This window comes from Panthera leo, chromosome E1, assembly GCF_018350215.1.
Source record: "Panthera leo isolate Ple1 chromosome E1, P.leo_Ple1_pat1.1, whole genome shotgun sequence".
Classification (NCBI taxonomy): domain Eukaryota; kingdom Metazoa; phylum Chordata; class Mammalia; order Carnivora; family Felidae; genus Panthera; species Panthera leo.
Window position 1 is genome coordinate 23,828,343 of NC_056692.1, and position 25,349 is coordinate 23,853,691.

The window sequence follows — 25,349 nt, forward strand, 5'->3', positions numbered from 1 at the left end:
GATTGGGATTCTCCCTCCCCATTATATTTTTTAACTCTTTATTACTGATATTTTAGAAAGCTATTGATTTTACATATTTTTTTGTTAAAGCAAGTCATTTTTCTTCTCTAAGTTTTAGTTTCCCCATCTGTAAGATGAAGATCAAGTAAATTAATATTTGTAAAGTTGTTGGCACAGCACTGAGTACATAGTAAGCAGTCAAAAATCCTGGCTGCTATTATATGTAATAATGGAGAGGATATTACCTATCACACTGGATTGTTGTGAGGATCAAAAATTTTATATATATATATAAAATACTATCTATCTGTATATCTATATATACCCTATACAAAGTGTATACACTATATATGTATTACACTATACAAAGATTTTTATTACAAATAACATTAAAATTTGGTACTACTTTAAGGAATGATAGTCTCAATAGTAGAAGACTCAGATCATAGAGCAGAAAATGGGAAATTTGTATTCTTTTTCATGTAATACAAAGGGAGAAGATGCCACTTAACAAGTCATGAATACCTGTGAAGCAATATGTAATCCTTAGGAGGGAAAAGATCTGCTTTGCAGGGACGGCTGACTATGCCCATGAGTGTTTGTGACTATATAGCATGTGAGCCTTCTGGAAAGGACACATTAACCCTCCCTCCAATTATTGTGGCTCATTAACCCCTTAAGGGAGATTAGCTTTACCTGTAACATAACTCTAGAATTTAGAGCCTAGATACAGAGCAAAAGGAAGAATGGAGAATTCCTGGGAGAGGCTAAAAATAGAAAGGCCGGGGAATCTGAGAAGCAGAAATGCAAAGCCAGAGGCCAACAGCATGGGCAAAGCAAAAGAATTGGTGGAAGGTTAGAAGTAAGGAAAGAAGGGAACAGAGAAATATGGGGGCAAAAAAGTAGTTTAAGAGCCACTATGGGATATTTATTATTTCAATTTATAAAACTATGCCTGGTGCCAAGCTTTCTGGGTACACACGGAACTGTAAATAATATATGCCCATCTCTGCTTCCAACTTTATATTTTTCCTCTCTTTTATTAGTTCCATTCCCCATCTCCCACTTCCCATTATCAGCTATCACTCCTAATCCCCTGCCGAGAAGACAGACGAGTGGCTCCCACTGGATCCACAAGATGGTTTCTGGACAACTTGGCCAGCATTTCACTTCCATGCACATTCTACTTGCCCCTCTATTCAAAAGACTAGAGCCAGGATCCCTCTGTGTATGCACTTGATATTCACAAAGAGCAGGAATGGGAGTGCACTGTTTTGATCTTGCCCTTCATCCCTGTCTTGGAAAGAGAAAGGATTTTTTGACTTGAGAAATTGGCCTGAGCATTCTCACTATGCCTCTGGACTTTTTTATTCCTTTGTAACATGTATCAAAAATTATTGATTTAATGGCTGTTGCTGATTATAGAGAGATATACAGTCGCCCTGCTTTTAAGAAACTTGTTCTAGAAAGTAAGAGAGGGCATCTAAAATCAGAGCGCCATCTATGTGTCAAGCCCTCTTTGTTCCTTTAATTTAACTTTCGTGTCAACCCTTAGAGGTAGACACCATTATCTCCATCTTATAGAAGTTACTATTATCTCCAGAGTTACATGGCTGTATGTGTCAGAGCAGGGTTTTAAACCTGTCTACTTAATTCCAGATTTTTCTCTTTCCACTATACCATATTGCTTCCAGAAGAAAATAGGCACCAAGCTAAGAAGGAAAGATACATGAATGAAAAGTATAAGAAGAGTATAGAGCCCTGGCATTAAATAAGCTTTCAGTATGCTTTTAGCAGCCTTTTAATAGTGATTATTCTTTTAGTGGATTGTTGTTCTTGTGTTTAACCTTTATAATTTGGCATGGCTATATCCAATAGGTACAAGATAACTGATATTATTGGGAAGGAAGAGGGACTTGGAGCAGAGAACCTTCGAGGCTCTGGAATGATTGCTGGAGAATCCTCATTGGCCTATAATGAGATTATCACCATCAGCTTGGTAAATCTTATCAGAATGTGAAATTTTTGAAGAACTGACTGTGGCTAGGAGTTTTTTTGGTCCGATCTCTGCCATTCAGTCCCAAATGAGAACATTTCTTAAAAATTATCTACAATATGATTTTAATTGTGCATGATAATGTAAATAATTGAATTTCCTAGAAAAACCTAGCACCTCATTTTAGCCTTTAGTTTAACTTCTTATTTCTCTAAATATTCTACGAGAATTTTAATAGCTTGAATTTCTTCTCTTAACTACTTTTCTTGTTCTTACCTCTAGTATAGATGCCAAGCATCTATGAAATGGGAAGAAGTATAAGAGAAATAAACAGCCTGTGAACCTTTGTGTCTAATCCCCTTTGGTCCAATTCAGTGAATTCTGTACCTTCTTTTCTTTGACCAGGAAATTGTGGGGCTTTTTTAACATTGTTATTAATCAAGCAAACTTTCTAAAAAGCAATTTTTTTTTCTATTAATGTAGATTTTATACATTTGTGCCTTAGTTCTTACAGCTTGGGAGGGGACATAAATCTGTGACATGTAGAATTTATTCTCTCTCTCTCTCTCTCTCTCTCTCTTTAATTTATTCTTTTTTAAGGTTACATGCCGGGCTATTGGGATTGGAGCTTACCTTGTCCGGCTGGGACAGAGAACCATCCAGGTTGAAAATTCTCACTTAATTCTGACCGGAGCTGGAGCTCTCAACAAAGTAAGTTTCTAGAGTCTGAGTGAAGTGTGTGAAGCTGTATGAAGATGATTGTGAATTCTTAATTCAAGATTCTGATTGAGGAGAAGCCTTTCAGTCCATGCCTCCCTGAATCTATTCCCCTCTATCTCCATCTTTCCTGCCCATTGCCTTGCTTACCTAATCATTCATTCATTCATTGTATTCAACAAGTATTTTGAGTACCTACTCTGTGCCAGGCACTGTTCCAAGTTCTGTGGATATGTTCATGAACAATCCATGTAGAATTCTTGCTCTGAAGGGCTTACGTTCTAGTGTTTCTAGGAAGAGAATTAATTGAATGCTTTTTTTCTACCCTCCTTTCCTTTCTTTTATCTATGAGTAAGTGAAGAGATCTATTCCCAGATGTGGAGCTGTCTCTGAAACATCTTCTGAACATGTTGACAATATCATTTTAATGTTCTGAGAAATTTGTGAATGTAGAGGAAGTAATTGGTAAATATTGAATGGAAAGATGGGTAGATGGATGCATGGATGAATTTCTGGGAAAGGGTATGACAGAGATTTATCATCCCTTCAAAAGAAATTCTTGTGCCTTTTCAATTCAAGCTCACGGGCTTTTCCAAAGGAAAAAAAAAATGGTTGGTGAGGTCACCGCTTGTAAGAGTGAAAACTATCTAAGTATACCTGAATATACAAAAGACAGTGTAGTTCTGACTTCTCTGCAGACATAGGAAAATTATTTTCTCTCCAGAGCCAGGAATGTGTAATAGTCTAGGACTGGTTGGCTGACCTTGTGCAACTCATGTAACCTCTCAGCTCCTCAGCTTTCTTTGTCTGTCAAAGGGGGATAATAACTTACACGCTTAAATGATACAGTGGAGATCAAATGAGAAATCATAAGCAAAAGTACCTAGCACTTGGCACAAAGTGTTGGTCCTCATTACAATTTCAGTTCCCTTTTCTTCTCTCTTATACGATTTGATGATTTATCTTGTGGAGTTATATGCACGCTGAATTGTATCAACTACTGGGTTTACTGGACTTGTGCAAACTTTATCAAGCCTTGACTTTGCAGTGGAAGGATAGGAAGTAAGTGTCCTGTTACCTCATTTTTTAAAAGTGGATATATCCATTGGTCCAATTAGCTTTTGGAGATGTCAGAAATGAGGAGAATCGTCTGATGCAGTTTGCTCTCTGCATTCCTTAAGAGGTCTGTATCCTTCTCTGGGCTTGCTTTTCCCTCCAAGGAAAGGCAGAGCTGTGCTAACAATGGCAAACTTGCATACCCCACTCCCCTTTAGGAGAGTAGCTTAAAAATAGACATTGTGAACTGCCACTACTGAAGGAGATTATTGCAGTGGGAGAAACTGCTGAGAGTCTTAATTTTTTTTTTAAGTTGCTCTTTTGGATACCTTCTTAGGATGAGATATTGATGAATGTCGCAAAGAATTGTAGGTATGATTATCTGTAAAGATGGAATTTAAAAAAGACACGAGTATTCCCATACCTGGACAGAGAGCTAATTTCTGAAGGGTATTTCATTACATTTTCTTATTTTCTCCCTATGAACATGTTATACACAAAGAATAATACACAAAGCAAAAGTATTGTTACTACTGCTGGGGAGTTTTGTTTGTTTGGTTTTTGTTTTTTGCCTAAAAACTTGCCAGTTGAATTTCATTTGTGTCATAAAGGAAGCATTAGGGAATTTTTCTTAAAATCTAGTTGAATTGTTCTGATGAGATTTATTATGTTCCCCTTCTTCCTAGCCTGCAGGGCTGCTTGTTAAAGGAGAAGTGTGGTTGCAGGGGAAAGGACAAGGAAAGCTGCAGCTGTAACTTACCAAACAATGCTCATTTCCAGAAGGACATGATCATTTGTAGCTGAAGGGAGTGATCAAGTTATAAAGGTTACCTAATCCTGCTCTGCCTGCTTCACTGTCTTCATGTCAGTGCCTCTTAAGTACACAGACGTGTTGTTGGAAGACACCCGATTTCATGCAAATTCATTCAGAACGTCCTGTCTGCCCCTTTGCCTATCCAGTATGAAAAAGGAAACTATACGGAAGCTGCAAGCATAGATTGCTCCCTCTGACTCACTCCTTTTGCATGTTTCGTCTTTGTGTGTACTAGTATCTTTCAACATCTCTGTGTGCCTTTCTGTGGGAATGTCTCTTATGGGTGTGTGCAGGTTACTTTGAGTGCGTGTCTCTTCCTGCGTGAGTGCTGGTCTCTCTTGTCTCTTTGTGTCTGTATCTTGCTTCCAGATCCCTCTCTTTCTCTCCGTGTGCCTCCCTGAGTATCCATATGTGAGAAAGTCTTTGTGTGTGTCTGAAAACACTGTAGAACCTCCTTAAGCCTTGACTATTTTGCTCGAGTATGCGTGTACCTGTGCAAAGTGGAAATGTAGGTGGTATATGCAAGCTTTTAGACTGTAAACATTTGACCCCCGCCTTTTTGAGTCTTCATCCTTTATGTTAAACATTGGGGTGAAGAATAGGGAAGGAGGGGTGTGCAGAGGTTGTAGGAAAAAAGAAATCTGTGTGTGCAAGTGCCGATCCCATTGACCCCTTTGAAAATTGAAATAATGATAATGCGCGTCTCCTGACTGCATCAAAGTATCAGCACATCAAAAGCCAGGAGGCATGAAATGCAAATGATAAAGTGAAAGCAGATGGATTGTGCATGATCGCCTGATGCCCAATGAATTTTAAAAGGTGCTGGTTTGCAAGGGGGGGTAGGGTGGGGGTGGGGGTTGGGGGTGGGGGGACTGAAATAAACACGTTATCCCTGCAATTTTTTTTTTGTTCTTGACGCTCACTCCTGACAATATTTTTTCACACTTGAGTGAACACCCACTCCATCTCTCTCTCCCTTTCTCCCTCTCTCTTTCTCTCTCTTTCTCTCTCCTCTCCAATTCCCCCCCGTCCCCCCCAACCTCTTACACGTCTCAGGTCATGTCGCTGCAGCTCCGGTGGAAATAATAAGATATAAACCACGAGGTTGTTATTTGCATAGAAATAGCATGGAGCCCCAGGCAGCAAGGGAGAAGGACACAGGGATCATTTGTCTAAAATTTTAATGAAAACTTTTGCTGAGGCAGAGATTTTTTTGAAACTTTCTTTCTCCCTGCTTTTCTCCTCCCCTCCCCACCCCAACCCCCCCATCACTGATTTGACTTAACATGGTTCAATTTGAAGAGAAAGGGTTGACACACCACATATCATACTTCTGTAATACAGCAACATGTAAATTGTTTGTTCCTTTAATAGATATGAAGCTGGAGAGACACACATTCCCAACTTAATACATTGCATGTATGTGTCAAGCTTTTATGGCTACACTCCATCTCAGTGCACACGTGATGTTGCCTGTCGTTAGCCGACCTGTTTTTAATTAGTTCAGACCTTCCTACCTTTTTGCTTCCAAAGACTCTTACTTTGTAAAGGATTTCTTTTTGTAGCCAACAGTAGTAACCTGCAAATAAAATATAAATGCTCTGGCAGTTTCCTGTTTTTTACTTTCAGTGGTTTTACTGTACATTTACACATTTTATTCACAGGCACTGTCCTTTGCCACTGTGTCTTTTGTTCCAAGTGCTTCCTGCATTCATATTTTTATCCCTTTCCCCCTGTTATCTCAGTATTTGTATATTCTCTTTCCTTGTCTATCTTGTTCTCTGTTGCCTGTAGTTATTTGTAAAACATTCAAAATATTACCAAGTTGAGGAGGGGTGTAGTATCTGGGTTTTCATAAGTGCCGCAGAAGATTTGCTATTTGAACAAAAGGCATTGGGCTGGTGATTAGAAGCAGTCTGGATGACTCTATTTGAAACTTAAAATCAACATCAGTCCAGCCCCTTGCTACCTTCTGGGGTGGGCTAGTGGTGTCAAGGCTGTTTTACAGATCGGAAGACTACAACAGTAAGAGGTAAAGTGACTTGGTTCCATTGGCAAAGACTAAATCTGCATCAGAACATGAACTTCCATGTCCTCAAGTTTTATTCAAGATGGGCTCAGTCCTAGGGTGCGTGGGTGGCTCAGCTGGTTAAGTGTCTGACTCCTGATTTCAGCTCAGGTCATGATCTCACAGTTCATGAGTTCGAGCCCCACACCGGGCACTGCGCTGACAGTGCAGAGCCTGCTTGGGATTCTCTCTCTCCCCTCTCTCTCTCTCTCTCTCTCTCTCTCTCTCCCCCTCCCTCTACCTCACTTGCTCTCTCTCTCTCTCTCTCTCTCTCTCAAAAATAAATAGAGGCGCCTGGGTGGCTCAGTCAGTTGGGTGTATGACTTCGGCTTAGGTCATGATCTCACGCTCGGTTCGTGGGTTCAAGCCCCGCGTTGGACTCTGTGCTGAGAGCTCAGAGCCTGGAGGCTGCTTTGGGTTCTGTGTCTCCCTCTCTTTCTGCCCCTCACCCACTCGCACTCTGTCTCTCTCTCTCTCAAAAATAAATAAACATTAAAAAAAATTTTTTTTAATAAAAAAACTTAAAAAAAAAAAAAAAAAGATGAGCTCAGTCCCCTCTGCTTAGTATCCACAAGGCCTGGTCATTTCCCTTTTTGTCCAAATGTCATGGGCATGATGACATAAATAAGAGAAGCTTGTAAGGGTCTGCTATTTCATGCCCCCCCCAAGGTAGAAGACCATAGGTTCTTAGCTCTACAAACTGTAGGCTGTAGGTGGCAGATTTCTCAGAATGCCTCATTGAGTGGTAAGGCAGACCTGATGGATGTGATACTAACCTGCTGGAAGAGTGTCACGCTACCCTGCCAAAGGCAGCAACCAGTGTGCTTGGGGAACTGGTAAGATAGATCCTTAAGGGGCTGAGACAGTTTGTACAGTCATAAACTTCTGAGTCAAGGTGCCATTGGATATTTCCAGTAACTTTCAGATTTACTTCCCCTATTCCACCATTCCTGTTTCTACGTAATGTCTCTAATACATAGGTGGTGGATAGGCTGGAAGGACCTAGAGTTGTAAGGTAACACTGATGTAGACCAGAGCCAGCTAGTCCTCACTCCATCCCCCAGACTTGAGGTATACACAGAGAAATCAGGATTTTCAATTTATAGCCTGTCCTAATTGTGGAGGTAAGGCATGTACCAATGACTGTGAGAAATGGGATTATAGATTCGTTCAGGAGTTGATATGTGACATTTTAAAGCTTCTGCGTGGGGTGCCCAGGTGGCTCAGTCAGTTAAGTGTCCAACTTCAGCTCAAGTCATGATCTTGCAGTTCGAGATCTTGAGTTCAAGCCCTGCATTGGGCTCTGCGCTGACAGCTCAGAGCCTGGACTCTGTTTTCGATTCTGTGTCTCCCTGTCTCTTTGCCCCTCTCCTGTTCATGCTCTGGTCTCTCAAAAATAAGTAAACATTAAAAAAATAAATAAAAGATAAAACTTGTGCTTTAGGGAGGGGGGGGATGCCATAATCTCATCTCCCTTACCAAGATCAGGCCCCTGTTTCCACTGAATCTGCCAGGAAAAAAGAAATTATATGATGGTGTGGCTAGGGCTATATATGTTAGGTCCGTAGGGCCCTAATTCTAATCTTGTTTTTGAGACTTGATGCAAGTCCTCTGGATCTCAGTTTGCAAACACATATTTTTATGTATTTGTGCAATATGAAATGTGAAGTCGTTGCTCACTCTGTTATGTGCAACATCAGAGCTCCTCCCACAAGCTTGTAGGACTGGGGACGTGCACTGTACATTCTCCATATGCACCCATGACTTTGTGACATGCAACATGAAAGAGTTACAGAGACTCAAGAAGGGAAGAAGAGAGGGGCACCTGTCTGGCTCAATCGGTGGAGCAGGTGACTCTTGGTCTTGGGGTCATGAGTTTGAGCCTCACGTTGGGTGTAGAGATTACTTAAAAAAATAGTAAATGAATATTTTTTTGAAAAAAGGAGAGATTATTTAGCTCTTGCTGTGAGGCAGCATTGTAACTTCACATAATTTAAAGAGCATGGACACTAAAGCCCAATTGCCTGGGTTTAATTCCTGGTTCTGCCACCTACTAGCTTGTGTGACCTTGGGCAGTTTTCTTAGCTTTTCTGGGTCACAGTTGTATTAACTGTAAAATGAGGATAATAATAGTACCTATTTACCAGGTCTTATGGGGATTAAATGAGTTAATATAGGTAAGTCACTGACACTGTTGTAGTGTTCCCTAAGCTGAATTTAGGGTTCTTTCTCATTGCAACACATTGTCCAGACCCTGGAAAGGAAATTTAAACACAACATCTTTCTGATCCTTTGAAGGCAAAAATTCCTTTAAGAAAATGTTAAATGTCCGTCCTCGCCATGGCAGTACATTCATGTATTGACTTTCCCAATAGATGTTATCTAAAGACAATCACTGCACTTTGGAAAGCCATTAACGTCAGAGGCACCCTATTGGGTCCTGATAGGGCAGTATATGTGTCAGTCATCTGTCTACAGTAGTCCCTAAGGACTTGTTGATACAATAGCCCATAATCACTCTAAGGATCAGACCAGCAATTTGCATTTTTAAAAGTCCCTAACTACCTATTTTCACAATAGACAGTCCCTGTACTCCGGAAGCTCCAGATGGGATCGCTCTCCTTTTAAAGAGGGCATTTGAGCTTCCTTTCTGAGTAAGCCTCGCTTTAGCATTATGAATGAGTTCTCAGAAAGGATTGCCATGGGCACATCTTCTTAGTTTTCAAACCCTGGACCCCAATACCCACACACAAAATATGGGCAAACCCGCCCCCATTTTGTTTTTTCATTTGATGTTCCTCGGGTTTGGTAGAAAACTGTACCAGGTATGTTGGACTCCATCAGTGAGTCATGATCTGCCCTCAGCCTGATCTCCAGCTGTCTGGTTTAGAGATCTTGCAGGGTAGAATTTCCCTTCAGAGCTCCATTAGAGAAGTTGCCTCTGACTAAGAGAGCCCTGTGTGGGTACAGTGGCTTGGAAACTAATGACTTGGGAGAACCTAAAACAAGTATCAGTACTGAACTTCTAGATGGAGTGAGTGCTCTGAGGCCCTGCCTAGGGCATTAAATACAGACTCAGGAATTATTATGTTTGACAACCTATTATAAATGCTCAAACTTTTTGAAGTTAACAAAACTTTTAGGTTAAAAAAAAGGCAAACAAAAACTTTTCATCATTCCGCTCCCTGCATTTACTAGGTAAATAACTGGACTTTCTTCTGTTTGGGCCTCAATTTCCTTTTTATAAAATACATTTCCCACCCTAAGGTGAAGACCAGAGGATCTCTTAATCTTAAATTCTCTTGAATTTTTAGTATTCAGTTATGCTATATCTATTGATTTGTAGCCAGGGAACCATGTTAGGCTGGACCAGAGAGAGAATAGATTGGGAAGGAGGGTAGGTAGGGTCTAAAAGTTGCTACAGGGGTGCCTGGGTGGCTCAGTTGGTTAAGTGTCTGACTCTTGGTTTCATTTCAGGTCATGATCTAACAGTTTGTGAATTCAAGCTCTGCATCAGGCTCCGTGCTGACAGTGTGGAGTCTGCTTGGGAATCTCTGTCTCCCTCTCTCTCTGCCCCTCCCCGACTCACACAGTCTCTGTCTCTCTCAAAATAAATAAATAAACTTAAAAATATAAACAAAATAAAATAGTTGCTACATATTAGTGTGTTATATAGTAGTGAGATTACATGTTAGTGATATATGAAGTTATTACATTGTAACAAGATTAGGAATAGGAGTTGTAAAGAATAGTAATTAAAACTTTGTTAATCTCATTTCTTATCCCTATTACAGAAAAATAAATGCGATGTGGTAGTGGTGGTGTTAATGATAACTATTGATGACATCAAGTAGCCATAGAATTATAATTATTGGGAGTGGAAGATCCTCAAAGGTCCAACCACTCAACCATTGTTCAAATTTCCTCTGTAACATGTTACTGCCTAACATTCATTCAGTTATGCTTGAAAACCTCAACTGAAGGGGGGCTCAGTACTTTATGAGCCAATCCCTTTCATCTGTATGAAGTTCACATTTAGCTACAGCCTGTTCGATTGTACAGACCAATTCCTCTTAAAAAGTAGTGTTCAGAATTAACAAAGCAACTCCCAGTATTATGGTGTAACCTGTATGGAATTGAATGGAACCAAAATCTTTCCCATGTACTTTGTTTTCAGAATCTGGCTTTGTCTTAACAGATTAAAGATGAAAATGCTATCCAAAGATAGAAAGGAAACTGGATTCAGAAATAACATTCTTGCCAGCCAAAACGGCGAAATAAGTAGCAATTATAAGAGAACAGCTAAAATGTACACCAGTTGGAAGTACTCTGTAGGTTAGGGGTCTGCTGCAAGGTGTCATGCAAAGTTTTGAGAGCCTTATTATCTCCTGCTTCTCCACCACCTGACTTGTTGGCCCTCTACACAGTTGGAGGTTCTTGGGTGTTGTGTATTCTTTTTTTTTTTTTTTACGTTTACTTATTTATTTTGAGAGAGGGTGGGGGGGGTGCAGAAGAGACTCCCAAGCAGGCTCTATACTGTCAGCACGGAGCCCGATTTGGGGCTCAAACTCACAAACTATGAGATCATGGCCTGAGCCAAAGTTGGTGCTTAACCAACAGCGGCCCAGGTGCCCCTTGGGTTCTGTGTATTTAGGTAAAACTGTATTTAGTTAAAACTCATTGGGTCCACAATTAGGTAATACTTATTTCAGGAATCAGTGAAGATGACTGTAGACTGAGATACTCTAAAGCTCTAAGGGCACACAACCAAATCTAAAATGCTAGAATTTATTACCTCTCACCTCAGCAATCTCTGGCTCACTTTCTACGTGTAGCCCTTTGTCATCTCTCTACCCTGTCTCTGGAGTGATCTGTTTCAACTTCTAGCATTGTGCTGCTTCCTGAGTATAAGAGTGAAGAAATGCCTCTATCTCACAGATTCTGTGCCATGCAGGGTCTCTGCGCTTTCTGCCTCTAATAAAACATTGTCCCTAAACTCAAGCTGAGTGCCTTCTTAGGACTGTTAACAGGATCCCTTAAATGGAGCAGTTCAGCTGTTTCATTTTCCAGTCATTCCTATGTTACACCTTCTTACGCTGGATTTTCTTCACCTTTCTCTCTTTCTACAAATGTTTATAGCTCTGTCTTTGCAAATTAGCGTTCACTGGAAGCTTTGCCTATTCCGTTTACCCTTATCTTCTCCCCTTAACCTTTCTTCTCCCCAGCCCAAGCCTGAAACCCAAGGAAATTAGCTTCTCACCTCTGCTCCCCCGTAAAAAAAAAAAAAAAAGGAAAAAAAAAAAAAACAACCCAACCCATAGTCCTCCAACAGTGTCTTTTTCTTGGATTTGCAGTCAGCAGCCATCTCCAATAACCATCAGGCTGTCAGCTTTGCAGCTCCCCACTACCTCCCACCTCCCCCATCACTCACCAGAGGAAAAAGAGAGCCAGAGCAAGAGCTTGAAATATATCATGCAATAGTGTATCATGAATTTGTTGTGAATCACAGCAGTGAAGCAGGTTTATTTATTTCTGAGACCTTAAATCAATACAAAGTAGGTCTCTTAGTTCTGAAGCTGGGATGGAGTGTGAAAAAATGAGCCCATTGTACTCTTAAAACTTTGGGGAAAGGAGATGACAGCTATATAATTCCATTTACCAGGCACTAGGGGCTTTAATGTGAAGGTGACAGGGAGCTCTTTGTGCATTTAGAGCACCATATCTTCTAAATAAAAGATCTGTAGACTTGATAGTGGAGCATAGCTCCAAGTTTAATAATCTCCAAGCATTAGACCGAACCAATATGTTCCCAAGTCAGAGAGTTCCCCCCCTAAACACTCATAAATTAAAAGTGCAAGAGCTGCACACATTGGTAGATTAGGAATGCAAGGACTCCAGCCTTTCCTAGGAGAAAGACAGACCTGGGCTCAGGCTGTGTGCAGACTGCTGTGTGAATATGATAAAGATTCAGGAAACGAGACTGTTTAGAAACCTGGCTCCTGGCTGTTCATCATTCCAGATGTCCCCTGTGCTGGATCCAAATCTAGCTATGTTCCCTCTCAGAGTGGCCACCTTCACATAGTCTAATCAGCTAATGTACACAGTCAGGAGTGTTGAATTATGAAAGGAGAATCTTTAAGAGCTGTTTAGATTGAACTACAGATTACCATGCCGGCTTCAAGTTCTTCTGGTTGATTCCTGACTGGTTCCTAATTTTAATAATGTCTCAGTGTCTGGAATTTAAGCCTTTCAAAATCGCATGCACATAAGAGAAATTGAGAAATCAGTGTTATTAAGGAAAAGAACCCACCCAAATTTCACTAACAGCATAAGATGCAAATAGAAGTGAGGACCACTGGAACATATAATCAAGTTTTGAATATCTTCATTTTCTATCTGACCCATTGATAAAATATGCCTTTTCTCAACAGATGAAGCAGGGTTATGCAGCTCAGTAGAGCAACCCTAATATAATATGACTTTATATTAGATAGAGTTGCTAGCTTAATTCTAGCTCAGGTAAGGAATTTTGAAATAAAAACCCAATGTTTGCACTAGGGAAAACTAAAAGGATGGGACAATTGAAAAACATTTTGCTTAAGAAAGCTGCTACACATTATAACACTAATGTGGAAGATTTCTTTTGCGTATGTTAGTTCGACTTGCTGAAAATATAAATCAAAGCTGAGTTTTTGTAGAGCACCAAGAATTATGGCAGTTCATATGCATTTATTGCATGCCTGTTATGTATAAAGTTCTATCCTTATGCTGTGGTTATGATTTCTGCTTTCATGGAGCTTCAAATTTAGACTTGAAAAACAGTAACAGGCTTTTCATGTGACCTAAAGGTAAAAAGTAAGGGGTGCCTGGGTGGCTCAGTCGGTTGGGCGTCCGACTTTGGCTCAGGTCATGATCTCAAGGTTCGAGGGTTTGAGCCCCGCATCGGGCTCTGTGCTGACGGCTCGGAACCTGGAGCCTGTTTCCGATTCTGTGTCTCCCTCTCTCTCTGCCTCTCCCTTGCTTATGCTCTGACTCTCTCTCTCTCAAAAATGAATAAACATTAAATTTTTTTTTTAAGTAAAAAAAAAAAAAAGTAAAATTGCTGCCCACCAGATGTAAATGAGAAAACAAAACAAACAAACCCAGGCTGCCCAAGGGCGCCTGAGTGGCTCAGTTGGTTAAGCATCCCAACTCTTGATATTGGCTCGGTTCATGGAATCCAGCCCCACATCAGGCCCTGCACTGACAGCATGGAACCTGCTTGGGATTCTCTCTCTCCCTGTCTTTCTCTCTCAAAAATATATAAACCTTAAAAAAAAGAAAAAGGCTGCCAAGATGAACTGTTAAGTGCTACTCCACAAGAAACCAGACCCCAGCGAGCACCAGACTCTTTGCCTAACCACTGGTGGGCACAGACAGTCACACAGCCCTCTGTCTTTCCACACCAACCTCACATCTTCTGTCCTTGTCAGAAAACCATTGGGATTTTTTTTTTTTATTTCCATCTTTTGAAAACATATGATAGAAGATTGTTATTCAGGGGATGCCTGGGTGGCTCAGTCAGTTAAGCTTCTGACTTCGGCTTAGGTCATGATCTCACAGTTCACAGGTTTGAGCCCCACGTCGTGCTCTGTGCCGCCAGCTCAGAACCTGGAGCCTGCTTCGGATTCTGTGTCTCCCTCTCTCTCTGTCCCTCCCCTGCTTGTGCTCTGTCTCTCTCTCTCTCTCAAAAATAAACATAAAAAATTTTCAAATGGCTTAAATTTAATTAATTTTAAGAAATTTGAACAGAAATTTCAGCAAAAAAGATAGGAGCATGGTAAAAGAGCACATGAAAGGATGCTTATCGTTAGTCATTAGAGAAATGCAAATTAAAAACCACAATTAGGCACCACTAAAATAAAGGAAAAAAATTCTTTTGATAAAATTTTTAACTGACAATACTAAGTATTGGTGAGAGTGCAGAACAACTGGAACTCTTATACATATTAGTAAAAATGTGAAATAGTACAGCCACTTTGAAAAAGTTTACTCCAGCCATAAACAAGAATGAGAACTTACCATTTACAACAACATGGATGGACCCAGAAGGTATAATGCTAAGTGAAATAAGCCAGTCAGAGAAAGACAAATACCATGTGGTTTCACTCATATTTAAGAAACAAAACAAAGGAACAAAGGAAAAAAGAGTCAAAAACCAGACTCTTAATACAGAAAACAAAATGGTGGTTGCCAGAGGGGAGGTAGAAGGGGGGATGGGTGAAATAGGTGAAGAAGATTAAAAGTACACTTATCTAGATGAGCACTGAGTATTATGTACAATTGCTTCATTATCTTGTATACCTGAAACTAATACAACAATGTGTGTTAATTATACTTCAATAAAAAAATAAAGTTTAGCATTCTTTTTTTAAAAAATAAGCATTTACAGGGGCACCTGGGTGGCTCAGTCGGTTGAGGGTCCGACTTCGGCTCAAGTCATGATCTCACAGTTCGTGGGTTCAAGCCCCGCATCAGGCTCTGTGCTGACCACTTGCTCAGAGCCTGGAGCCTGCTTCAGATTCTGTGTCTCCTTCTCTCTCTGCCCCTCCCCCGCTCATGCTTTGTCTCACTGTTTCTCAAAAATAAATAAATGTAAAAAAAAATTTTTTTTTTAAATAAAAAATAAACATAGGCATTTACCGTATAATGTAGCAATCCTATTCCTGGGTATTACCCAAGAGAAATGAAAATATATATCCACACAAAAACCTGTCCACGAATGTCTGTAGCAGCTTTATTCATAATTTCCCCAAATTGGAAACTACCCACCTGTCCACCAAGAGGCAAACAGATGAGCAAGTTGTGGTACTTCCATAAAATGGAATACTACTCGGCAGTTGAAAGGAACTACTGACACCTACATCAGCATGAATGAATCTCAGATGTGTTAAACTAACTGAAAGAAACTAGACTCCAAATAGTATGTAGTATATGACTCCATTTGTAGAACATCCTAGAAATGGCAAAACTGTTGAGGCAGAAAGCTGGGGGGAAGGGAATGGATTATAAAGGAGATAAGAGAAAAAATTTTTTTTAATTCAAGTGTACTTGACATATAATATCATACTGGTTTCAGGTATATAAAGTAAGTGCTTCAACAGTTGTATACTACATTATGAAATGATCACTACCATACAACTAGCTACCGTCAGTTACCATACAGAGTTGTTACCATATTGTTAACTGTATTCTCTATATTGCACATTACATTCCGATGATTTATTTATTTTGTAACTGGAAATTTGTACCCTATTTTGTCCACCCCCCACCACACACACACACACTCATCCCTCTGGCAACCACCATTCTGTTTTCTGAGTCTGTTTGTGGCCTGTTCATTTGTTTTTTAGATTCCACCTGTAAATAAAATGGTATTTGTCTTTCTCAGATTTATTTCAGTTAGCATAATAACTTTCAGGTCCATCCATATCATCACAATTGGCAAGACTTTTTTTATGGCTGAGTAATATTCTGTGATACCCACATGCCACACATCTCCACTATCCATTCATCTATTTTTTTTATTTTATTTATTTTTGGGACAGAGAGAGACAGAGCATGAATGGGGGAGGGGCAGAGAGAGAGGGAGACACAGAATTGGAAGCAGGCTCCAGGCTCCGAGCCATCAGCCCAGAGCCTGATGCGGGGCTCGAACTCACGGACCGCGAGATCGTGACCTGGCTGAAGTCAGACGCTTAACCGACTGCGCCACCCAGGCGCCCCTCCATTCATCTATTGATAGACACTTAGGCTGCTTCCATACCTTGGCTATTGTAAATAATGCTGCAGTGAACATAGAAGAGCATGTATCTTTTCGAATTAGTGTTTTCATTTTGTTTGGTTAAATACCCAGAAGTGGAATTGCTGGGTCATATGGTAATTCTGTTTTTAATTTTTTCTTTTAATTTTTAAAAAGTAATCTCTACACCCAATACAGTGCTCACACCCACAACCCTGAAATCAAGAGTTGCACACTCTACCTACTGAGCTAGCCAGGTGCCCCATTTTTAATTTTAGGAGAACTTCCATACTGTTTTACACAGTAGCTGCACTGGTTTGTATTCCCACCACCAGTGCATTAGCGTTCCCTTTTTTTCTCATCATTGTCCAACACTTGTCTTATTTTTTTGGTACTAGCCATTCTGACAGATGTGGGATGATAATCTTATTGTGGTTTTGGTTTGCATTTCTCTGATGATTAGTGATGTTGAGGATCTTTTCACGTGCCTGTTGGCCACCTGTATGTCTTCTTTGGAGAAATGTCTATTCAGGTCCTTTGTCTATGTTTTAATTGGATTGTTCATTTTTGTGATACTGAATTGTGTGCATTCTTTATATATTTTGGATATTAACCCCTTATTGAATATATCATTTACAAATATCTTCTCCCATTCATTAGATTGCTTTTTCGTGTTGTTGATGGTTTGCTTCACTATGTAGTATCTTTTTGGTTTGATGAAGTCCCATTGGTTTATTTTTGCTTTTATTGCCCTTGCCTAAAGAGACCAATCCAAAAAACATATTGCTAAGGCATGTCAAAAAACTTACTCCCTATGTTTTCTTCTCCAGGGTTTATGCTTTCTGGTCTTACATTTGAGTCTTTAAGCCAATTTGAGTATTTTTTTGTATATGGTGTAAGAAAATAGTCCAGTTTTATTCTTTTGCATGTAGTTGTCAAGTTTTTCCAGCACTGTTTATTAAAGAGACTGTCTTTTCCTTATTGTATATTCTTGCACCCTTTGTTGAAAATTAATTGTGTAAGTATGGATTTATTTCTAGACCCTCTCTTCTGTTCCATTGATCTATAGGTCTGTTTTTGTGCCAATACCATAATCTTTTGATTACTTATAGCTTTGTAATATAATTTGAAATCAGGAAATGTGATACCTCCAGCTTTGTTCTTCTTTCTCAAGATTGCTTTGGCTATTTGGATCTTTTGTGGTTCCATAGAAATTTTAGGATTATGTGTTCTAGTTCTGTGAAAAATGCCATTTTGATAGAGTATTTTGATGGAGAGTCCATTGACTCTTTCTTTAGGTAGTGGGGACATTTTAACGACATTAATTCTTCCAGTCCGTGAGTATAGAATATCTTTCCATTTATTTGTGTCTTATTCAGTTTCTTTCATCAATGTTTCATAGTTTTCAGAGTACAAGTCTTTCACCTCCTTGGTTAAATTTAGTTCTGGGCATTTTACTCTTTTTGTTGCACTTGCTTAAGTGGGATGGTTTTCTTAATTTCTCTTTCTGCTGCTTCATTATTAGTCTATAGAAATGCAACAGATTTATGCATATTAATTTTATACCCTGGAACTTTACTAAATTCATTTATTAGTTCTAATAGTTTTTTGGTTTTTTTTTAATGTTTATTTATTTTTGAGAGAGAGCAGAGAGCAAGCATGAGCGAGCGGGGAGGGGCCGACAGAGAGGTTAGACAGAGAATCCTAAGCAGGCTCCAGGTTCTGAGCTGTCAGCACAGAGCCTGACATGGATCTTGAACTCACAAGCCACGAGATCATGACCTGAGCTGAAGTCAGATGCCCAACCAACTGAGCCACCCAGGTACCCCAGTTCTAATAGTTTTTTTGGTGGAGTCTTTGGGATTTTCTGTAAATAGTATCACATCATCTGCAAATCATGACAGTTTTATTTCTTTTCTAACTTAGATGCCTTTTATTTCTTTTTCTTGTCTGATTGTTGTGACTAAGACTTCCTATGTTATGTTGAATAAAAGTGGTCATGGGGGCGCCTGGGTGGCTCAGTCGGTTAAGCGTCCAACTTCAGCCCAGGTCATGACCTCACAGTTCGTGAGTTCAAGCCCTGTGTCGGGCTCTGTGCTGACAGCTCAGAGCCTGGAGCCTGCTTCAGATTCTGCGTCTCCCTCTCTCTCTGCCCCTCCCTAGCTTGCTCTCTCTCTCTCTCTCTTTCTCTCAAAACATAAATAAAGCATTAAAACATTTGGGCACCACCTTATCTTGTTCCTGACCTTAGAGAAAAAGCTTTCAGCTTTTCATTGTTGGCTTATGGTATTAGCTGTTGCTTTGTCATCTATGCCTTTTATTATGTTGAGGTATGTTCCCTGTCTACCCTTTTTTTTGTTGAGAATTTTTATCATAAATGGACATTGAGTTTTTGCGAAATGCTTTTCTGCATCTGTTGAGACCATATAATTTTTTTTAATGTATATTTATTTATTTTGAGCGAGAGAGAGAGAGCTCCAGCAGGGGAGGGGCAGAGAGAGAGGGAGAGAGAGAATCCCAGTCTCCACACTGTCAGCCCAGAGCCTGACACGGGGCTCAAACTCACAAACTGTGAGATCATGACCTGAGCTAAAATCAAGAGTCAGACATTTAACTGACTGAGCCACTCAGGAGCCCCTGATCATGTGATTTTTATACTTCTTTTTGTTAATGTGGGGTATCACATTCATTCATTTGCAGGTATTGAACTATCCTTCCACATGTATTATCCTTTTAACGTATTATTGAATTCAGTTTGCTAATCGTTTTTTTGAGGATTTTTTGCATTTATGTTCATCAGGGATATTGGTCTGTAAATTTTTTTGTGGGGCTTTGTGGTTTTGTTACCAGGGTAATGCTGGCCTCATAGAATGAGTTCATTTTCAATTATTTTATTTTATTTTATTTTATTTTATTTTATTTTATTTTATTTTATTTAAATTTACATCCAAGTTAGTTAGCATATAGTACAACAATGATTTCAGGAGTAGATTCCTTAATGTCCCTTACCCATTTAGCCCATCCCTCCTCCCCACACCCCCTCCAGTAACCCTCTGTTCTCCATTTTTAAGACTGTCTTATGTTTTGTCCCCCTCCCTGTTTTTTATATTATTTTTGCTTCCCTTATGTTCATCTGTTTTGTATTTTAAGGTCGTCATAGAAGTGAAGTCATATGATATTTGTCTTTCTCTGACTGACTAATTTCGCTTAGCATAATACCCTCTAGTTCCATCCACGTAGTTGAAAATGGCAAGATTTCATTATTTTTGATTGCCAAGTAATACTCCATTGTATATATATATACCACATCTTCTTTATCCATTCATCTGTTAATGGACATTTGGACTCTTTCCATACTTTGGCTATTGTTGGTAGTGCTGCTATAAACATTGGGGTGCATGTGCCCCTTTGAAACAGTACACCTGTATCCCTTGGATAAATACATAGTAGTGCCATTGCTGGGTTGTAGGGTAGTTCTATTTTTAATTTTTTCAGGAACCTCCATACTGTTTTCCAGAGTGACTGCACCAGTTTACATTCCCACCAACAGTATAAAAGAGATCCTCTGTCTCCACATCCTCTCCAACATCTGTTGTTGCCTACGTTGTGAACGTTTGCAGTTCTGACAGGTGTGAGGTGGTATTTCATTGTGGTTTTGATTTGTATTTCCCTGATGATCAGTGAGGTTGAGCATTTTTTTCATGTGTCGGTTGGCTATCTGGATATCTTCTTTGGAGAAGTGCCTGTTCATGTCTTTTGCCCATTTCTTCACTAGATTATTTGTTTTTTGGGTGTTGAGTTTGATAAGTTCTTTATAGATTTTGGATACTAACCCTTTATCTGATATGTCATTTGCAAATATCTTCTCCCATTCTGTCAGTTGCCTTTTAGATTTGCTGATTATTTCCTGCGCTGTGCAGAAGCTTTTTATTTTGATGAGGTCCCAGTAGTTCATTTTTGCTTTTGTTTCCCTTGCCTCCAGAGTCATGTTGAGTAAGAAGTTGCTGCGGCCAAGATCAAAGAGGTTTTTGCCTGCCTTGAGGATTTTGATGGCTTCCTGTCTTACATTTAGGTCTTTCATCCATTTTGAGTTTCTTTTTGTGTATGGTGTAAGAAAGTGGTCCAGGTTCATTTTTCTGCATGTCGCTGTCCAGTTTTCCCAGCACCACTTGCTGAAGAGACTGTCTTTATTCCATTGAATATTCTTTCCTGATTTGTCAAAGATTAGTTAGCCATACGTTTGTGGGTCCGTTTCTAGGTGCTGTATTCTGTTGCATTGATCTGAGTGTCTTAACTCTTCTTTAAATGTTTGGTAGATTTCACCTGTGAAGCCATCTCGTCCTGGACTTTGTTGGGAGTGTTTTGATTACTGGTTGAATTTAATTAATAGGGTTTGGCCTGTTCAGATTTTTTTTTTTTTTTTTAAGTTTATTTACTTAGCACAAGTGAGAGTGTACCTCAGCAGGGGAGGGGCAGAGAGAATCCCAAGCAGGCTCTGTGCTGTCCATGTAGAGCCTGTCACGGGGGTTGATCTCACAAACCAATACTAAGAGTCAGTTTTGGTTGTAACTTCTCTTTCATTTTCATTTTTATTTGGGCCCTCTCTCTTTTTTTCTTGTTGAGTCTGGCTAACAGTTTATCAATTTTGTTTATCTTTTCTAAGAACCAGCTCTTAGTTTCATTGATCACTTGTGTTGTCTTTTTAGTCTATTTCATTTATTTCCACTCTGATCTTTATTATTTGCCTTCTTTTCACCAATCTTAGGCTTTGTTTGTCCTTTCTAGTTTCAGTAGGTGAAAGATTAGGTTGTTTATCTGAGATTTTTTTGTTTACTGTAGTTAGGCCTTCATTATTATGAACTTCTCTCCTTAGAACTGCTTTTGCTCTATCCTGTAGATTTTTGAACATTGTGTTTCCATTTTCATTTGTTTTCAGTAGCATAATGTTTATCCTCCACATGTTTCTGTTTTTTCCAGTTTTCTTCTTGTAATTGATTTCTAGTTGGTACCATCATGGTCAGAAAAGATGCTTGGTGTGATTTCAGTCTTTTTAAATTTATTGACACTTGTTTTGTGGCCTTACATGTGATCTGTCTTGGAGGATGTTCCATACGAATTTCAAAAGAGTGTGTATTCTGCTGATTTTGTACGTGTTTATATATATCCATCCATCCATCTGTCCATCTATCCATCTGGTATAATGTATCATTCAAAGCCACTGTTTCTTTGTTGATTTTCTGTTTGGGTGATCTATCCATTGATGTAAGTGGGGTATTACAGTTCCCTGCTATTATTGTATTACTGTCAATTTCTCCCTATATATCTGTTAATATTTGTTTTGTGTATTTTTGTGCCCTTGTGTTGGGTGTATAGATATTTGAAATTGTTATATCCTCTTGTTGGATTGATCCCTTTATCATTATGTAATGCCCTTCTTTGTTTCTTCTTACAATCTTTGTTTTAATATAATACTTGTCTAATATAAGTATTACTACCCCAGCTTTCTTTTATTTCCAGTTGCAGGGAATACCTTTTTCTGTCCTTTTTACTTTCAATCTATGTGTGTATTTAGATCTGAAGTGAGTCTCTTATAGGCAGCATATAGGTAGTCTTGTTGTTGTTGTTTTTTTTAATGTTTATTTTGAGAAAGAGCACATGGGTCAGGGAGGGGGCAGAGAGAGAGAGAGAGAGAGGGAGGGACAGAGAGGGAGAGAGAGAATCCCAAACAGGCTCCATGCCCAGCACAGAGTCCAACATGGGACTCTATCCCACAACCATGAGATCACAACCTAAGCTGAAATCAAGAGTTGGACATTCAACTGACTGAGCCACCCACGTGCCCTGGTGGTCATTTTTTTATTCATTCAACCACCGTATGTCTTTTGATTAGAGTATTTAGTAGATTTACGTTTCAAGTAATTATTGAGAGACATGTACTTATTGCCATTTTGTTCATTGTTTTCTGGTTGTATCTCTTGACTAATTACTGTAGATCTAGACGATTTTACTACTTTTGTCTTTTAACCTTCATACTAACTATGTAAGTAGTTGATCCACTACCTTTACCGTATGTTTACCTTTACCGGTTAGATTTTTTTTTTCTTACATAATTTTCTTCTTTCTAGTTATGGCCTTTTCTTTTCCATTTAAAGAAGTCCCTTGGCACCTGGGTGGCTCAGTTGGTTAAGTGTCCAACTCTTGATCTCGGCTTAGGTTTTGGTCTCAGGATTGTGAGTTCAGGTCCCACACTGAGCTCCATGCTGGGCATGAAGCCTATTTAAAAAACAAAAACAAAAAACAAAAAAATAAAAATAAAACAGTCCCTTTAAAAATTCTTGTAAGACTGGTTTGGTGGTGATGAACTCCTTTACCTTTTGCTTGTCTGGGAAACTGCTTTATCTCTCCTCCTATTCTGAGTGATAGCCTTGCTGAGTGGACTATTCTTGATTATAAGTCCTTTCCTTTCACACTTTGAATATATCATGCCACTCCCTCTGCCCTGCAAAGTTTATGCTAAAAAATCACCTCATAGTCTTATGGGAGTTCCCTTGTACTTAACTGGTTGTTTTTCTCTTGCTTCCCATAAGATTCCCTCTTTATTGACATTTTGATTATAACATGTCTTGATATGAGTCTCTTTGGGTTCATCTTATTTGGTGTTTCCTGGACTTGGATGTCTGCTTCCTTCCCCAGGCTAGGGAAGTTTTCAGCCATTATTTCTTCAAATAGGTTTTCTGTCCCTTTCTTCTCCTTCTGGGACCTCTATAATGTGAATGTTAGTATGCTTGATGTTGTCCCAGAAGTCCCTAAACTACCTTTATTTTTTTTTCTTTCTGCTGTTCTAGTTGTATGTTTTCCACTACTGTCTTCCAAATCACTGATCCATTCTTCTGCATTATCTAATCTGTTGCTGATTCATCCTCTTGTGTATTTTTCATTTAAGTTATTGTATTCTTTACTTCTCATTTGTTCTTTTTTCTGTTTTTTATCTCTCTGTTAAAGTTTTTACTATGTTCTTCCATTCTTTTCCTGAGTTTAATGAGCATCTTTATGATCATTACTCTGAACTCTTAATTTGGTAGATTGCTTATCTCCATTTCATTTAGTTCTTCTTCTGAGATTTTGTCTTACTCTTTCATTTGGAACTTGTTCTTTTGTCTCCTCATTTTCCTTAACTCTCTGTTTGTTTTTATGTATAGGTAGATCAGTTTTATCTCCCGGTCTTGAAGAAGTGGCTTTATGTAGAGGGTGTCCTGTGGGCCCAGTAGCACAAAACCACCCTGGTCACTCAGTCCAAGTACCTTCGCCCTCCTCCCTGCCCCAGGGTTTCCCATGTGGGCTACACACACCTTCCTGTTGAGGCTGGGCCACAGTTAGTGCAGACTTGCTGGTGCGTGAGGCTGGCCCCTTGGAACAGGGGCCACTGGAGGAGAGGGGCTCTGGTGTTGGCAGAGACTACCCCCTGGGTGTGACGGTGGGGTGGGGGGAGCCACTTGGGAAGGACTCTGCCAGGGTAGGTGGATGGGGGCTGGGGAGTCCGCAGGGCAATGCTGGGGTGTGGTGAGTAGTGCTAGCACAGGAGATGGAGAGTGTCAGAACTGTCTCTCACCACCACCAGGCCAACTAGGTAGAAGAGGGGTAAAGAAAATGATGCCTGCCAATGCTTCCTTCCCTGGAGAATGTTCCAACAGATATCTGCCCCTCTAGCACATGCCCTAAAATTAGTGACTCTCTTAGAAGTCTAAGTTTCCTGCTGCTCTCTGGTACATAAGCCCTACTGGTTTCCAAAGCCACATGTTATGGAGGCTCTGCTTCCTGGTGTAGGTCCCTTGAGCTGGGGAGCCCATGTGGGACTTGGACCCCTCATTCCTCAGGAAAGGCCTTTACAGTGGAGATATCCCTCCCAGTTGTGGGTCACCACACCAGGGGTGTAGGTCCTGACTAGACCACATCTTGCCCTGCCTACCCATCTTGGTGTGGCTTTTTCTGTATATTCTTAGTTGTGTAAAATCTTTTCTGCCAGTCTTCACTTCATTTTCAGAGATAGTTGTTCTATATGTAGTTGTAGTTCTGGTTTGTCCGTGGAAGGAGGTGAACTCAGGATCTTCCTACTCCACCATCTTGATCCCACCCCCTTGAGGGAAATTTTGGGGTGATTTTGATGGTGGTTAAGTATGTATTTGTCAAAATTCATAGAATTCTGTTCCTGAAAGTGGATGATTTTTCTATATATAAATTATACTTCAATAAACTAGACTTCTCAAAAATTTCTGTATTTGGAAGTAATTTATTGTCAGTATCCTCCAGGCTGTAGCTAAATGAGCAGTTGATGGATTCCTAAGATAAGTGATTTCTTTTTTTGGCAGTCAGTTTTCACTCTGGAAGCCTATGTTTTGGTCATACTTTTCTCATACTTTTGACAAGTAAACTGTTGTGTGGCTCTTCTTACCCCCATTACACTGAAAATGCGTTTCTGTTCTTCACACAGTCCACCTTCAAATCCTTGTCATCCTTCTGCCATTTAACTCATTCCTCTGTTTTCCTCTCCCCTGCATAAGCAGAGGTCTTCCAGTGTTTTGGGTGGCCTGTATCTCAGCCTCTTTTTGGCCAAATACCTTCTCCCTCCTCTCGTTGCACAGTCCCTTTACTCCAATTTACCCATCCACAGACCTGATCACTTCATAATATTGCTGTTTGTAGAGCGGTTTTTAGTCTTGCAGTGGATGGTCTTTAATCTAGCTGTGGCTCAGGTCAGAGGCTTTCCCATCCTGTGCTGGCAGTAGGTCACTGTGCCCCTTCTCTACCCCAACTCTGGTCTACCAGCTGCCAACCAGCACTCCAGTTTGCCAGTGACAAGCGCCAGTGAAGAGGGGAGAAGTTGTAACCCTGAGTCTGTGTATTAAGAGGCTATATTTTG

The 25,349-nt window shown here is 39.9% G+C and overlaps 1 protein-coding gene across 8 annotated transcripts in view; it reads left to right on the forward strand.

Moving 5' to 3' along the window:
* ACACA (acetyl-CoA carboxylase alpha) overlaps window positions 1–25,349 on the forward strand; it is a 277,010-nt gene that overhangs the window by 204,085 nt on the left and 47,576 nt on the right. For all 8 annotated transcript variants that reach the window (XM_042917229.1, XM_042917232.1, XM_042917230.1 and 5 more), the window contains 2 exons: window positions 1,879–1,999; window positions 2,597–2,707. In XM_042917229.1, coding sequence (XP_042773163.1) covers window positions 1,879–1,999; window positions 2,597–2,707 — 232 coding nt within the window. The remainder of the gene's footprint in view (window positions 1–1,878; window positions 2,000–2,596; window positions 2,708–25,349) is intronic.